We start from the raw sequence: 18,002 nt of genomic DNA, 5'->3' as shown, positions 1-18,002 counted from the left end.
TGGCACTGCTAGCTCTGTGGCTCCACGGCTCTAAAAAGGTTCCTCTTTCTATATGTGCATTGCAAAAGTCACATCAGTATGACTCATAGAAACTGTGTTTTGTTTATCTGTAGCATAGAGCACATTAACCCTTTGTGTAATGCTTTACACCAAATGAGGACAAATGATGTCTGTAGTCAGTTACTGAGTGAGGCTGCACTGAATAGGGCTTGTCTAAAGTTTCTACACAGTTCAAATGTGTGTGTGTGTGTATATATATATATATATATATATATATATATACATATATATATAATGTACCCAGCATTCAAGCGATACTATCAGCCATCCATGTGGTTCACAATGCATAAAATCATAGGTCAAGGGTTTCAGTTGATCTTCACATCAAATATCAGACTTAGGGAAAAAAATTGAATGTCAGTAACTTTGACTGTGCTGTGGTTGTTAAGAGTATAAGTACTTCAGAAACTGCTGATCTCCTGGAATTTTCAGATACAGCACTGTCTAGAGTTTACACACAAGGGAAAAAACAGTTCTGCAGGATTTAACAATTTAGTGATTAGAAAGGTCAGAGGAATATGATTCAATCTGACAGGAAGGCTATAGTAGCCCAAATAATCACTCTTTACAAGCATTGTGATCAGAATGTGTTAACTCTTGAGGCTGATTGCCTACAACAGAAGAAGGTTCCACTCCTGTCAATCAAGAACAGGAAACAGTATTTAGTGGACACAGGATCACCCAAACTAGACAGCTGAATACAGGAAAAACATCACCTGGGAAAGAAATCCCCCATCTATCTGTTAAAACTACGGAAAACATTTTTGATCGCCTTTTTAATCCAGAACCCCAAAGATGTCCCTTGGAGAGAAGCATAAAATGTTGAGTAAGTGTCACTATCATAGCAGGTTTAAAATAGATAAGATAAACACTTCAGGAAGCAAATAACCACTAATTGTCCAAGAACCCTTGTAGAATCTAGGCCCAGGATAGAATTTGTCTTTGTACATGACAAAATAGATTTTTTCAGTACTAATATACAAGTTTGCAAGCAAAAAATAGAGTTTTAGGTTGATGGTATTCTAAGTTTGTATCCTAGCACCCCAATGTTAATGTATTCATTGACTCTGGATAAGGGTGTCTGCCAAATGCTATAAATGCAAGAAATATTAAGTTATAGGCTCAATGGAATTTTAAAGAGAGTTTGTAATACAAAACCTATAAATACAAAATTGATTGTATTTTGTTCATGACACTAGTCATTACATATCTGTGGGTCACCAAGTTTATAGACTATTGCGCTGAAGTTTATCTTTGAATATTTTCCTAATCTTGGACAATAAGAAGTCTTAATCTTGCATCCCACCTGGTGGAAATGTTTGAAATCACTGGATAATGTTTGTCATACAAGTGAGCCATCTTGTGGCTAAGTCATAAGGCAAGCTATTTCACCATGAACATTTGTGGAATAAATTCCCAGTGCAGGAAGTTTGAATAAGCTTATGTTATGTAATGCAATTCAAGAGAAAAGACAAAATATGTTTACTTCAAAAGAGTCAACTGACTCGTGAAACACAGCACTGCGACAGAAGCAATATACATTTCATTTACATTTACATTTATGGCATTTAGCAGACACCCTTATTCAGAGTGACTTACATTTTATTTCAACTGATACAGCTGAGCAATTGAGGTTTAAGGGCCTTGCTCAGGGGCCCAGCAGTGGCAGCTTGGTGGACCTGGGATTTGAACGCACACACACACACACACACACACACATATATATATATATATATATATATATATATATATATATATATATATATATATATATATGTGTGTGTGTGTGTGTGTGTGTGTGTGTGTGTGTGTGTGTGTGTGTGTGTGTGTGTGTATTATCAAGCCATCAAGCCACTGGGAAACAAACTTAATAATCCGTTTATCCCACACCTGAGTCATTTGTCATTTAACCCTTGTGTTAATAGGATAGAAGAACAATATGATACTGGAGTGATTCATCAATTAAGGTTGCTGTACTAAAGGAAAATCTTTAACACTAGCATTTAGTGGTAAAGTTTGTGTTAAATAAAATAACATTTAATAATACACAGTCACTCAGTTACTACTGAGACGATTACTACTCTTTAGCTACACTGGTCGAGATACTTAGATGTGTACTAAGATCATATTTAAGTTCAGTTTTTCTGATTTAGCGCCCCCTCTTGGAAAAAATGGAAACTGTTCCTTATAATCAAAATATGTTTGATATAAAGTTTTTTGTTTGTTAATTCATTGTTGTTGTTGTTTGTTTGTTTTAATAACTTTTGTTTGATACTACTTAACCGCCTTGTTCTTATTGTTAATGTATCTGCTCACAGATTACCATTTTCTCAGAAGATGACATTTGGTCAGTAAAGTGGCCTAATTAATGTCATGTTAAATGTTACAGTGTGATTAAAGATGTTCAGAAATGTATAAAGATTAATTTGTGGATTAAATATTGTTTAAATTCTTAGGTTTAAAATACTGAGAGAGAGAGAGCAAGAAACAGAGAGAGAGAGAGAGAGAGAGAGAGAGAGAGAGAGAGAGAGAGAGAGAGAGAGAGAGAGCAACAATTAATAACTCTTCTTTAATGCCATTTAATGGTTCAGATTACATTTATGTCACACTCATTACATGACTGGTAACAGATTTACAGATTACTAACCTGTAAAAGCAGTAGTTTTTGAAAAAAGAGTATGGTATATTACACACCTCAAGTACATACATACTCTTCATCTCTTCTGGACAACTTGAAATTGACAAATTGAAATTGACAAATTGAGGGTTAAGGGCCTTGCTCAGGGGCCAAACAGTGGCAGATTGGTGGACCTGGGATCAAATTCAAAACCTTCATATTGGTAGCCCAATACCTTACCCACTAGGCTTCCACATGCCCAGTTTGCATTATAGATGGTAGCTTTGCCACCTCACAGCTCCAGGTTCACTGCATGTGTGGGTTTCCTCCTTGTTTCCTTTGACACCAGAAAATCATGCAGATTGATGATGATATACACTTCTCTAAAGTACCACTAAGTTTGAATGAGTGCATGTATGTGAAGGCACAGGATGCCCTGTAGTGAAGTGTGTTCCTGTCTCACGTCCACCATTAATGAGATAGACTTCAGATCCACCTTAGATATGATCTTGACCAGAATAAATCAGTTGCTGTATTTCCAAGTATTTATGAGAAACCAGGGTGCAAGTTCCCCGAAAGGTAACAACACCTACCGGCTCCAGTTGGACTCTGTGATACTTGTATATTTGTAACCACACCATCTAGTGTCACCCATATGAGGATGGGTTCCCCTTGAGTCTGGTTCCTCTCAAGGTTTCTTCCTTTACCAATCTAAGGTAGTTTTTCCTTGCCACTGTTGCCTGAGCCCTCAGACTTGCTCATTGGGGACAAGTACACATACACACATACATACATACATACACACTGTGAACTGTATATATCTTGAATTTTTATTATATTAATTCTTTATACTTCTCCTTATGTTTATCTTTTGTTTTATGTTTATGTTCTGTAAAGCTGCTTTGTGACAATGTCCATTGTAAAAAGCGCTATACAATTAACTTGAATTGAATTGAATTGAACCTATTATACTATGAAGAAATCTGATGACTTTAATTGTAATGCTGAGGATTAGCAGTGACTTAAAAATAAATAAAATTTTCTGTAGACTTGACTTTAACACAGCTGGACACACAGTTTTGTAAACACATCATAATGATGAATCCAGATGTTTGGTGTCTGTTTGGCCTTTTAGCCTCGTCAATGGTCGCTTTATCCAATGGGTTTCCACACTGGAGCCGGAAATACCTCCATTATTCGATGCACCGCCCATTTTGTAGTCTTAAAGGGATTTTCCGGTGTGTAGGACGTGACATCCGGTCGGTGAGACGTGGCTTGGGGTAGGATAATCAACAAGACAGTTAGTGCTGTATCCAGTCCTCAGTACTGACGGCTGACTGCGACTCAACCGCACTGGATGGCAGGGACAAGCCGGAGCAAACATTTCAGTAATCTCAGCAGGGTAAGATTAAAATCTATGCTTCTTAAAAATGATCATAAAAATTTAGCACATCTCTTATATATAAAAATAATAATAAGAATAATAATAATAAAAAAAGAAAACGCAAAAACTAGTATTTTTTAGACTTGCAATTCTAAGGACGTATAATAGTTTGTTTACTGATTGAGCTGTTAGATCTGAATAAATTAACCTTTAGTAATGCTTTAAATGCTGCCATAAAGAGAAATGTAGAGTTTATAAACTTAGAGTGTCTAAAATGTCTCGCGCAAAACATCAAAACATTTCAAAGCGTCAGAAGAAAAAAACATCTCGGAACTTTGACACTAAACCCCTTTGAAGTGTGGTGCGGTTTGTTACTTTGTTGCATCTAAAGTTAGCTATAGATTCTTGGATCGCATTCATGGTTTGAACATCAATTTCAAAGTGTCAGTGTCTTTTATTAACGGTGTTGACTTCATCCACAACCCTGCATCGGATCGCTTTAGCTGAACTCTGAGACTGTTTTGTAGCAGAGACGTGAAAATAATTTGCTTGGATTGTCTCCGACCTAATGTCGCTTGTGTTGCATTTTAAGAATTGAGGAAAACTCGGTGACCGTCCATCCATGTGGAGGCCTGGAGTGGATCAACCTAAACTTCTCCTAATTCCGAGATCGAGTGCGCATGCGCTCCAAGCACGCCTGCTGCTGCTGTTGTTGCGTTATTCCCTTGTATTTTCTCCTTAGTATACTAATATGGGAGTGATCAAATACCACAATTTGGAAAACAATAAATAGTTTGGAAATATACGAGGGGAAAAGGGTCCAAGACCAGATTATAATACATTTTCTCAAAGGAATCAAGTAATCTTTGGTTGCTAAGAAATGCAAGATATCAGAAGTGCAATGGAGGCAGGATATTTTCTTGTGTTTTTAAAAAATGTCCTATGAAGCATTCAAACCAATCTAACCTTTTTTTTCTGTTATATTAATTTTTGTATGTGAAGATTACATTCTGCATTGCAGCACCCTGTGTGCTGATCCGGAGCACTCTACAGAAGACTGGCCTCATGAGCACCGGACCCGGCAGGCCCGTTTGGGCTTTGGCTGCTCTTCTGGTTGGTGCTGCCTTTCTGGCCGTCACCTCTACGTCCTCTTCCAGTGGGAAGAAAGTGACTCAGACGGCCCTTGCTCATGCGACAGCGGCTGCTGCTGGTCCAGGTACCTGGCGCGCTGAGGAGATGCTGGGCTTCCACAGTCTCGCCATGCTGTTGTCCAGAGATGGCGTAGATGTTTGGTTCTGCTCTATTGTGGGTTCTGTTGCTGTGGGTCTCAGTGGAATATTTCCCCTCCTAGTGATCCCTATTGAAGCAGGAGCAGCACTGAAAACAGAAGGTAAGGCACAACTGTAGTATTGTTCTCTGTTCTAGTGAGATACCTGTCACTTCTCCAACTTGGGAGTAAAATGATCCTGAACATTGTGTGTTTCACTCAAAGAATGATTCAAGATTCAAGTTTAAATTTGGCACGTACCAGTTTTATACAGTATAAATGCAGTGAATTGAAAACCTGGCTTACTACTTTTTCTACTGTGCATATGAATAAGCAAAACTTAAGCACCTTAAAAATAGGAATAATAATGAATTTCTGCAGGCAGACGTCTCATTGTAGTAATAGATGTAATTCTGTGAATTCTGGAGAGTTAACTGTCAGTAGAGTGCAATCCTGTTATGTGGCCAGATGCAGCCATAGATGACGGTCCTCTTAAAGTAAGCTGAGCTCAGTAGGAAAATATTTTGAGCAGAGACCTTGAGCAATTCTTTCCGAACCTGTCAAAACTTGCCCGATTATCCAATTGTGCTAGGCGTTCATAAGAAAATGCTCCTGAAGTAATAAAGCAATCACTCTAGCTGTGCCCTGAGTGCTCTGCTGTGTTTTTAAGATGTAGTTGCTTTTGATTGAAGGTGTATAAATATACTTTCCCAGTCTGGTTCCAGGGAGGAAATGTTATGAGTCAAGTGGAACGTCTGATTTTGACCCGTTCATGCAGAACACAGTGGGCAGGAGTTTGGTTTAATCCCTATTAATTATGGTCTGTTGGGTGTGCCCAGTGCTGCAGGGAATGAAAGATACATGCTTTAAGTGACAGGTTTAGCTTTCTAATTTACAAAGAAGTAAAATACATATATTTTTCAGAGTATATTTTTTAGACTATATACAATAACTGTGCACTTTATTAGGGACACCTGCTCATTGATTCAGTTATCTAATCATCCAATCATGTGGTCACAGCACAATGCATACAACCACTTGGATACAGGTCAAGAGCTTCAGTTATTGTTCATACCAAACCTGAAAATGGAGAGACACGTGATCTCAGTGACGTTAATTGTAGCATGGTTATTGGTGCCTGATGGACTGGATCAATATTTCAGAAACTGCTCATCCCCTGGCTGAGGCAAGAGAAACCGACAGGAAGATTAAGTTTATTCAAGTGAGCACTCTTTACACTCATGGTGAGCAGAAAAGCCTCTCAGCACGCACAACATGTCAAACCCTGAGGTGAATGCACAACAGCAGCAGAAGCTCATTCCTGTCGTTTCTGCTCAGAGTTGAAGACGTTCCCATGATAGCCTCAGAGTCCTGTTCTTGGCTCAAGTGGAACCAAATGTATTCTTGAGATTGTCTGTGTGTCATGGCCAGCTGCAGCAGATCAGCATATTCTGAAATTCATGGTCACTGAGATCACCACTCTGGTGTTTGATGTGAATATCCACTGAAGCTCTTGATCTGTATCTCTGATTTTATACATCGTCATGAATTGCCCTATTAAATAACTGTATGAATGTTCAGATGTTCCAGTGTTCCTAATAAAGTGGACTGTGAGTGTATGTTTTTTTGCCGAAGTAAAATCATTGTTAAATATGTAGATATTCCCTTATTCTCTTCACTAACACAGCCGTCCTATTGCATCACTTTTTTATGATTTTGTGAATGACTTTTTAAAAAGAGCAGCACAAAATACACATTGAAAGTTTGTCAGTCTTAAAAGCAAGTTTATTTTTATTTATTTATTTATTTATTTATTTATTTTTTACAAGAACATGGCATGATCTCTTGATATATTACTTGAGGAGAGCCTACTTTTTAAAAGGAATGTTTTTGTCAGCTGATGTTAGGTTTGTTATAGGCAAAGGTTTGCATCCCCATGGTTTTTGAATTAGGAAAAAAGTTATGCTTTTTTTTTTTTTTTTTTTTATAGATGTATTGTTATGAACTGTTGACAAATCAAACACATGCTTTAAAAAATTCTGAATTTTTTAAGAAACTGTATGTACAATGTTTAGCAGCATTATACCATCCGCTTTTGAAGGCGTCTCGTCTTCTGTGCAAACTTTTGTCCTTAACATTAAACTAGATAAAACATTTAAAATGAAGCAATCAGCAGCTGAACACAAATAATGACCTGTTGTGTTAAGTAATCACAGTGATGCTATCAGGATCAAATTGTGAAGTTCGTAATAACATGTTTGTGGCTGATCCTCCCTGTCTTGCTTGTTTTTGTTTTTATGTTATCAGCTCAAGCTTCTTAATGTTGTTGTGTAAGAATGTATGAAAGTGTTAAGCCGCAGGTTCATGCTAACACTGACTCATATTCCTTCTGCAGCTGGTTGCCAGAAACTAAAGAAGCTGCTGAGTTTTGCAATTGGAGGCCTCCTTGGTGATGTCTTCCTCCATCTCCTCCCTGAAGCCTGGGCTCACACATCCAGCAACAGTAAATAACATCTTTTTTCTGTTATTTATAACACTGGTCACTTCAATTCAAGCCCGTGCTTTGTGTTCCTTTGCATTCATTTGATGTCCTGCTTTTTCTCCACCTAGGCCTGCTTTTGAAATTGATCTATTCATCCACCTGTTCTTTCATCTTTCATTCACCTACATGTCTTTTGTTCTGTCTTATTATAAAACCTTTATTCCTGAAAGGGCTATTATTAAAACCATGCAAGGACGATACTCTGGTTTGCCTAGTGTTTTATCTACCAGGCTTTCCAGATAGTTCAGGAACACTTTTTAAGTAGACTGATAAATAGATGCACTTTGCTAATGTAATGCCCAGTTTCCTCATTGGGGATCTATAAAGGACACATGTACTAGACAAAGGGATAACATTCAGCATACATTATCAATTAACATGGTGCAAAGACACATCAGTAATTAGGTGCAAAAAGGAGAAAGGAGGTGGAGAAAGGAGAAGGAGATCATCAGAATAATGAAAACAGAGTTTGTACAAAACTACAGTAAGGGTTTATAAACCTGTTTACATGGATTATCTAGACCATCGTGGATTATTTTGTTTTCATTATCTTTGGAATTTAGTATTTGTTTCTTTGTCTTGGTACATGCTCTATTATATTGTATTTGTTGTAGCATTATTGTAAGCTTATGATATCATGTAGCTCATGTCTCACCATCTCACCTGTGTGTATCTGTTTTTATTTATTTAGTTATTTTTACTTCTTTGGGTTTTTTAGGTCCAAAAGAGAAACACTATCGTACCCAAGGCATATGGGTGGTTTTGGGATTGTTGTCCTTCCTGTTGCTGGAGAAGATGTTTCCAGACGAGGAAGGTGCTTCAGAGAGCAGCACCATAAACCATGCAAACAATGTAAGTGTTTTATGTGCAACAGGTAAAATATTCACAGTGCTGTTGAATTCTCATATTTAATTGGTCAGAAGGTATTGACTTCTTTGGCAGACTTTAAATCATTTAATTAAACTCAATAACATTTATAATGTGTGCTAACAAATAAAATTGTTAGCAATATTGATATTATGAGGCTTTTGGTAAAGAAAAATGTATTTAATATTTTATTGAAGGAGTCAAGTTTTATGCTATTAGAAAGTAGATTGCACTTCCTGGTTTCTCAGTTATATGACTGCTTTTTGGTCTTTTTAATATAAAAAGAGACGAGAACACTAAGAAAATAAAAAAGTGAAAAATGTAAAAGGTGCTATAATGTAAGGGATAACAGAACTATGTCTGTGTTGTACAGACATTAACATTAAATGTAGCTGTTAACTGAAAAAAAGTATGACATTCTTAAAAAAAAGTATTCGTGGAAAATTATGGTCCTGGAAGAAGACTAAAATACTTCAAAATGCTGTTATTGGAAAATGAACAACTCCGTTCCATCTAACCAGGTGATGGTCATTGTCCTATCACAGCATGTTCTTTTTTTTTTTTTTCTTTTTTTTTTCTTTTTTTTTTTCTTTTGCTTTTTTGCTCTGGAGTTGGTGTGTGAATTCAGGTATGTTGTATTAGTAACCTCATGAATTGATTCTTTCTTTGGACTGCAGTTAATTTGTTCCTTAGTTTAAAAAATAAAAATAAAAGATTTCTATGTATGTTTGAGTTATTGTTATGCAGCATATTTCTGAGCCTCATGGTGGCACCATATCAGTAGATACCAATGCTCACTATCTGCTAAAAAAAATCCTTTCACCATGTGTTTACAGACCTGCCTTAGTAGCAGCATATGTTAAAACAATGTGTGGTATATTCACTTCAGTGGGTCTTGCGCTGAAGAGGAATTCCATGTTGTTTAAACGGGTGAATTATTCTGAAACTTGAGAAAATGATCAGTTGAAAACTTTGCATCTTCTTTTCTGAAGCTGATGTTCTGTTATTTTATTTATTTATTTATTTATTTATTTATTTTATAGCAATGCACCTCCTTTGCTCTTATATATAACAGCCTCCACTTTTTCTTGGTATCCTCCTGAGAACTTTTTGGATCCCTTTAGCTGAAATATTAGCCTCTTTTTTTCTTTCCATGTCTGTCTTAACTTCACCAGATGTAATACAAGGCCTCCTTTAAATCATTTCCAGAAATCTAATGGCTCAATCCAGAACAATAAATTTAAAACTGTCTTGTTATTTTGTCTTTTTACCATGATACACATGCGCACACGGATGTATATAAACATGACACTTTTATTTTTAATTTTGTGAACTGCATTGAAACTATTAGAAGTCCTGACTAATGTGGAGGAAATTCTATTCTATTAATCAGATATAATAGTTCAAGTGAACTTTTCCTAAGTTGCAGGGAGGAAGAATATAATGCACTCGTTTTTTCATTTACAATTACAGACTAGTCATTGCTCAACCAGTCTTTTTATATCTAAGTTTTTAAGGCTGTAAGGCTCCAGAGGTGATGCCCCCTGAATGTCATCTGCATCAGTAAATTCCAGCACTGTTATTCTCTTCTCTTCAAACATGTCCGAACAGACAGTTGTTCTGGTTTGCGTTAAGGTTTTTTTATTTATTTATTTATTTATTTATTTATTTATTTTTTTTACTGTTCCACTGGCTGGTTCAGTCCACTACAATTTGATATTCCCATAAAACATTTTTTACAGCTTTGGGTCAGCTTGGGACTGACTGACTGTATCAACATCCACCAGTGCAAAAAATATGAATTATATTAGTAAGTATGGTAATCTCAGTGAAACAGTCCAAAAGCTGTTTTAAACATTTACTCTCTCAAATCAAGTGAATCAAATTAACACAATTTTAATCATGTATCAAGTGCTTAAGTGTCATGAAGATACTGCATCCCTTCTCTCTCTCTCTTTTTTTTTTTTTTTTTTTTTTTTCTTCTCCTTTGCTTCTTTTTAACATAATTTGTCATTTTTCCCTTCATATGAATTCTGCTGATTTGGAACCTGAGAAAGAAGGCAGATTGAGTTGGATAATTAAAGCAGCAAATGATTTGTCTTTAAACATGTGCTATATGTCCATGTCGGAAATGTGAGAATTTCACTTTATGTACCATTCCTGACTCTAGACAAGCATCTGTGGTGTTTGAGTCCCTTTTTTTTGTCGTTTACTTTCAGGGCATTGCATCAGGCCCAGGTCAGTACCTACTCCTCAGACGCAGGGTTAGACTGGATTATTTATTTCCTTGCCAAACATTCAAGATCAAAGTGTTACACTGCCATGCTCTCTAATATTTGTTCCTCCTGCTTGTTCTTGCTCATGCATCTTCTCATCCTCATTCCTTCTCTCTAGATTTAATATACCTTACATTTCCTTTTCATGTTGGATTTGAATTGGTTGTCAGCCCAAAATGAGGATTCAAGGCTTTATCACATACACGTATCTCCTATATATGCATTCAGAGAATTTCATCCAGCCTTGATTTCATCCAGCTCTTGCCTACATTTGTCCCAATCAAGAATTTTTTTATCTCTGTGCTATGTTTGTTTTATTTTGTTGTTTGAGAACTGAAGGTCATGTAGTGCTGTGTACCCAGGCAAGACCAGTGAGGTAGATTGACAACCAAGGCTGTGAATCTGTTTATATATAGAGTCCAACAGGAAGCAGCTGCAGCCAGTTCTGTACCAGCAAAAGCAAAATCCGTCTGAAGTCAGTAGAGCAGCTCGGCAACCACAGGCAAGAGAGCAAAACCCCACCAGAGAGGAAACATCTAATTTTGTAGTTCCACTCAGTCAAAAAATCCAGAGTGAGATTCTCAGACTGATCATGTCAGTGTTTACAGGTTGCTTGGTTCCAGACTGAAAACATTCAGGCTTATTTTAATGATCTCTATCTTTTTATAGAGAAGAAGTGAATGGCATCAACCACCAGAGGAATTTTTTCCATAGTTTTTGTGGTTACTTGGAAAATGCTAAACTTGGGACTTAACTGGCCTATGGGTATTTTTTTTTTTTTCTTCTTCTTCTTTTGTACAAAGTATACCCTTGTGCATGACTTATTTCTTAGATGTCAGTAATGTATCTCACATTCAGAAAAAAGCAGATTATTTCACCGTATAAATGAGGATGGGGGAAAAAATAAACTCTTGCTTCTCACTGTTTAAAATTTCAACAGTTCTGTGGTTTTTCATTTCTCTTTTCAATTTGTGAGAAAGTTTGTGAGCCTTTGGGATGATCTGGATTTATGCCATGTCTTCTAATGTGCTCTTTATCTAACATCTTTAAGGCTCTACAGTTCCAATCCTGGAGGACAAGTCACTTACTCTTTGGCAGTTTATCTGCTCAGGCACACCCGAGTTAGCAGAACTGACCAGTGTATTAGAGTAAAGAGGGTTTTTTTTTTTTTTGTGACCTCTCTTGTGACTTGTATCACATTTAGTCTTTCATAGCCAACAGCTTCATAATGAATTCCAGTTTATTCTCCTAAGAGTGTCTTTCTTCTCTTTTACTTTAGTCCTCTTCAGCAGATCACCAGGGTGAATATTGTACATCTTCGGAAATTAACGGCATCTGCTCCATCAACAATTCCAGCTCCAAGCCGATGACTAACATCAGCTCCCAGCCTCGACAAGAGAAGATAAAGGTTGGTTGGAAGTTTTGCTCAGTAGATGGATGAAGTGCCAAATCTTTTCTTTTGGGACATTCTGGGTGGTATATAAAGATTTTCACACGAATTTTGTTGGAAGAAAAAAAGCAGTGTTCCTCCTGTTTGTTGGAGTCTAAATAGACTTCGCTTTCAAAAGCAAATGAAGATTTTTTTTTTTTTTAACTGAATCTTAAAGAACTTTTATTGTTTTAATGACGTTGGCAGTTAATCGTTTTGTTTTTTAATGATTTTCTCCAGACGAGCGGCTATCTGAACCTTCTGGCCAACTGCATCGACAACTTCACCCACGGCCTGGCAGTAGCAGGGAGCTTCCTAGTCAGCAGGAAGGTAGGAGAGCTGAGAGATTAGTGTCACGCTGACGGTCGTTTGGACTCATTAGCACCTACTGTGAGCTGCTCGAACACATCAGGTCCACTGTAATTAATAAGCCACATTCCAGTTTTTCTCCTGGTTCCACTAATGCTACTTTCTGCAACGCTATTAAACCATTTGAACCTCAGTAAGATTGACATGCATGTTCCAGATCGTGACATGGTCTTTTGGTGCACTTTTGGTGTTCCAAAACTGATCATTTGATGAATTGAGGATAAAAGTGCAGTCATACTGAGTTTATTCTGTTTCCCTTGTTACCCAGTTTAACTTGGCTACTACCGCATGTCTTGTGTCTGTCCTGGCTCATTGTCAGTTTGGAAGTGCAAAGGCCAGATCCCACCTCTTCCAAAGAACATGGTCTCTTACTGTTTCGCCCGAATTCTTGTGAACACTCAACACATCTAATGCCACAACCTGCCAAAAGCTGCATTTTCCTTGCACGCACACACGCATGTCTGAAAGATGTATTTTATATTTTGTTAGTTTTACGCATTGTGGACAAGAAGATTGGCAAAAATGGAGATTACTATAAAAGGATGCTGGGCACTTTGTCGGTTGTGTAGTATTAATAGGATAGCTGCATGTAGGAAAGGTCCAGGTGGAGAACCATAAGGCTCACAGCTTGTCTGCTATGAGTTTGAGGTTGTGGCATTCAGTTTATTTCCTCTCAGAGACTCACACATGCGCTTATTTTGTTTACTGGACAGGCAAGAGGGCTCGCTCTTAATGAAAATGTGTGTCTGTATTTAAGATTGTTGCTAAATGCAATATGGTTTTCAGTTTATGATACAGTTGTCCCCAGAACTATTAACTAAAAAACATTTAAACCCCAGAAGGAATTAAGCCTCCCACCTCCAAAGTGTTTAATTGCTTTGTATTATTTTTATTGTTGTTGTTTTTTATTGTTTTATTTGTATATATGTTTATTTTATATTATATGCTGAAACAGCAATGCTGGACATTTTGAAATCAGGCTTTTGGGGAAAAACACTATATAAAAAAAGCTAAGAAAACAAGTTTCCTGAGAACAGTATAAATAAATTTAATCTATAGATTTACCAGCGGGCCAAGGTTTGTCAATGCATGTCTTTTTAATGTGTATCAGAGCTGATGAGCTTTTTTCCTTCTCTTCTCTGACAGGTTGGCTTGCTAACAACATTTGCAATCCTATTGCATGAGATCCCCCATGAGGTGAGTCTCTCTTTCTGTCACTCTTTCATGTTAAGTGCACTTGAAATACAGGGCCCAGTGCTCAGTTGTAGCAGCACCACACCATCATTCTTTGTAGCAGTGTACTTTATTAAAATGAATGAATATTAATTGAATGATTAAGCACTTGAGGGTCATTGTTTGAAAATATTTCCCTCTGTCTTGTCTCATGGGCATGTGAATGTTCTACTGCCTCTTATAGACATTTCTATGTAAAGATAGTGTATGTTTTAATGAAGCTCTTTGTGTTAAAGGTGGGAGATTTTGCTATTCTGCTGCGTGCTGGGTTTGATCGCTGGAGTGCAGCACGCATGCAGTTATCCACAGCACTGGGTGGAGTTCTTGGGGCATGTTTTGCTCTTTCTGCTCAATCACAGCAAGGCGCTGGTGAGGCACTACTTGAGGCACATCACACACATAAGGCATGATGTTGCAATTATGATTTCCTCATAAGCTAGGATAGAAAATAGAATAGCTAAAAAATAAGATACAGAAGCTGCAATGATAAACATTAAAAAAAAAAATTCAATGTGTTGTCTGTGGGTTTTTTTTAATAATAATAAATAAATGTCATTACCACCCACAGCTGAATTTTTTTAACCATTTTAGTTCTGTTGGTCAACATTTAGACTAGTTATTAATTTAAAGCTTCATGACCCTCAGCAGTATAACAGTTACTGATGACAAAAATCCTGTAAGCACCATATGGGCTAAGCTCTTCTTTTAATTAATGTGGCCTTTCTTTGTCCTGTGAGATTAGTATCTGACTTATTGCTCCCAGATGCAAGAAAGTGGCAAAAAAAATGGCTGCTTCTATGATTTCTTGTGTCCATAGGAGTCCTTTCTTGATGCTGTTTTATCGGCCTATACACTGAAATTATTTTACTTTAGTTGTTTTGTTGCTCAACACAGCGACACTGTAGTGGTCGTCATTCGTATTTTTTCTCGCTCTTCTCTTATGAAGAAAATGCCACAGCCTGGATCCTGCCCTTCAGTTCTGGAGGCTTCCTCTACATTGCATTGGTCAGTGTGGTGCCTGATCTTCTGGAGGAGACCAACATTAGGTATTAAACCATCAAAATAAAGAATTTTTAAGTGACGCATGCTTTAAAAATATACCATCTTCAGCTCTAATTTAAAGTATTTGACTCTAGATACAACAAATAGCTGATAACATGTATAACACAAAGGTTTTGCTCTGATCTCCTCAGAAATTCTTTACTACAGATCCTGTTGATCTTTTGTGGTGTCGGAGTCATGGCGCTGCTTTCTGTTATAGCGGAGTAGCCAGAAGGCTTAAAGACTTTTCTGAATGAAAGACTGACCTCTACCAGTTTGGAGAACTGACGGATAATGCACTCCATTATTTAAGCTTTAGAAGAGGTTTGACTGACCCAAAGGGATGTTCAGACTATCAGGTTTGTGTGTGTTTATGTGTATATATGCTACACCAGCACTTTGAATCAGAAATGTAGCTGACACACACAAGCGCAAAACAATAGAAAAGCAATAGATACATAAAAGACCAAATCGCAGTGTTTGGCATGTTACAGTAAATATGCAATTGGAAAAAAGATACACAGCAAAAATGTCTTTTGGGTCACTATATATAGACTTGAATATGGATGTTTATCAGTATGCCCATAAAACTATGCATTTTGATAATGATAACTAGAGTATACTATTTAGCGCCGAAATTTCCAAATTGTTACTTGGTCTGGTTGCTCTAGTACTTGGCAGACTGTCCTGATTTTCTGCTGTCTTCTCAACCTGTGCTTGAATTTAATGAGCAGCCTTGGGTATTCATGGTAGGATGTATGGTTAAGCAACCCACACACACTCTAAGACACCACAGGCATAATGTAATCATGAACTCCCCATAGACATAGTCATAACGGGTACACTAACTTTTGCTTTCCAAGTGTTATTATACAACTTTAAATGTGCACATTTAAGCATGCTGCTTTACTTTTTGTTACAGTGTTATTTTTCACAAATCTTATATGTTCCACTTCACCACCTGGCTTTGAATCTGGATGAATGCAGACGCAACAGTGCAACGTGCTAATTAGTCGCTTAATGTTTAGAGCCTTAGTGTTAGCCATTACTAGTTTATTCCTTCTCTTATAGCCTTTGGATTTTAAGAGGTCTTTACTGATCATGGAGATTACATGAAATTTCTACTATGAGATTATCACTTATCTCTCACAGGACGTGTGGCCTTTTTAAAGCTTGAAATAGCATTTATATCATTTTCCTAAGTATGACGACAGAAATTACCTGCACACTGTAAAACAGAATGTTACTGAAAGTAATGCCAGCCATCGGATCAAAGTATGGTTATAGAAATGTATATATTTTTAAAAACAAAAAAAGATATTTATTAATACATGAAAGTCATGTGAGAAGGAACAAAGTTTTATTTCTGACACTTTTATCACCCCCAACACTGTTATTGAAATAAAAGATATGAAATGTCTGTGGTTTTATTTGTTTATACCTTTCCCTGAAAAATATATAAAATCTAATCTACTATTTGTGTGGCTATTTTTCACATTTGCCTTTTTTGGAGATTTAAAATGTAATGTACGGTAGTTTTTTGTGTTTACTTAATAGATGTATGGTTTTAGGTAGTGGGGAAACTTCAGTTATTTATTCCTTCATTCATTCATCTTTATTAGCTGCTTTATAGCCAGGTCAGGGTCACTGTGGGTCCAGAGCCTGTCCCAGGCACTGTGGGTTTTTGGCTAGGAAACACACTACATGGGATGCCAGTCTATCACAGAGCACCATGGGCTTGCACACACACACACGTTCACACTTGGGGGGGTAATTCACAATCAAAGTTTTGAGGATGTTGAATGAACCTGAAAAATCATGGGAAAAAAACCATCTGGTTACAATGTAGGAGTAGTGAGGCAGGAATGCTGAATCAGAATCAGCTTTATTGCCAGGCATGTTTTCACATGCGACGAATTTGTTTTAGTGACAGAAGCTCCACAGTGTAACAGAAAGACATATACTGTACAGTATAGACCAAATTGTATGTATGAAAGTTGCACCACTTCACTACTGAACGTTGCACCACCTCACGACTCTGTTTAAGAACAGTACTGATATACAAAATATGATGTATTTTAATGTTTTAGGAAAACATTCCTAAATTTAGAAAATTAGGAAATTAGGTAGGTAAAAAAAAATTGCACAAAGATCTTATTTTGCAAAAGTATTGTTTTCAGGCCAAGAAATTGAAATAAGTTAGAAAGTTTCATCTTCTGGCTTTATTAGGGGTCAAAATATTCATGGCTTATAAATATTGCAATACTACAGAATTGCCATTTGGAACCTTATGCTTCCAATGTATGAAAATATAGAAAACATTTCCAAGGACATGTGTAATGTGTAGTAACCTGGCCAAAGTTTTAGACACCTGACCATGACACCTCAACGTGGTTGCTGCACAGCCCGTTCTTGATTCATTCTTCCTTTGCTATTTTATTAGCCGTCACTCCTCTGGGAAGGATTTACACTCGATTTTGGAGCTTTGTGATCATTCTTATACAAGACTTCTAGTGAGTTCAGGTACTGATGTTAGGTGAGGGGGTCTGGGGTGCAATTGGGTTGAGGTTAGGGCTCTGCAGAACACGCCGATTCATCTACACCAACGTTGGAAAGAACCAGGTTTGGGCCTCTTGGTTCTGGTGATGGGAATATAACACTACAGCATACAAAAACATTCAAACTAATTGTGTGCTCCCAACTTTATGACAACAGTTTGAGGAAGAATCAAAACTGGGTGTGAGTGTCAGACATTTGGGTTTGCAAAGCACAATATTAACAAGCTAAATATTACATTCAATTTCATCCTTCATGATACTGAATGTGGCAGTGAACTGTACATATTTTACATTTACATCTGTATCCAGAACTGCTAAGACATACTTCTTAGTCTCTATCAAAATAAACACACTCATGA

At 37.0% G+C, this 18,002-nt stretch overlaps 1 protein-coding gene across 2 annotated transcripts; it reads left to right on the top strand.

Annotated features, from left to right (window-relative positions):
- Positions 1-3,899: 3,899 nt before the first annotated feature.
- On the top strand, positions 3,900-16,505 carry slc39a13 (solute carrier family 39 member 13). 2 transcript variants are annotated; one of them, XM_060859506.1, is made up of 10 exons: positions 3,900-4,079; positions 5,064-5,451; positions 7,724-7,831; positions 8,589-8,722; positions 12,293-12,421; positions 12,683-12,772; positions 13,958-14,008; positions 14,281-14,413; positions 14,991-15,090; positions 15,238-16,505. In XM_060859506.1, the coding sequence occupies exons 1-10, from the start codon at positions 4,035-4,037 to the stop codon at positions 15,311-15,313; spliced, it is 1,254 nt and encodes a 417-aa protein (XP_060715489.1). In that variant the 5' UTR covers positions 3,900-4,034; the 3' UTR covers positions 15,314-16,505. The 2 variants fall into 2 exon arrangements, with proteins under 2 accessions (XP_060715489.1, XP_060715490.1); XM_060859507.1 differs by having other exon boundaries at positions 3,924-4,079; positions 5,083-5,451.
- Positions 16,506-18,002: the final 1,497 nt, after the last annotated feature.

The sequence above is a fragment of the Tachysurus vachellii genome, chromosome 23, assembly GCF_030014155.1.
Source record: "Tachysurus vachellii isolate PV-2020 chromosome 23, HZAU_Pvac_v1, whole genome shotgun sequence".
Lineage (NCBI taxonomy): Eukaryota > Metazoa > Chordata > Actinopteri > Siluriformes > Bagridae > Tachysurus > Tachysurus vachellii.
Note: the sequence above shows the minus strand (reverse complement) of the source record. Positions and strands in the feature narration are given on the sequence as shown.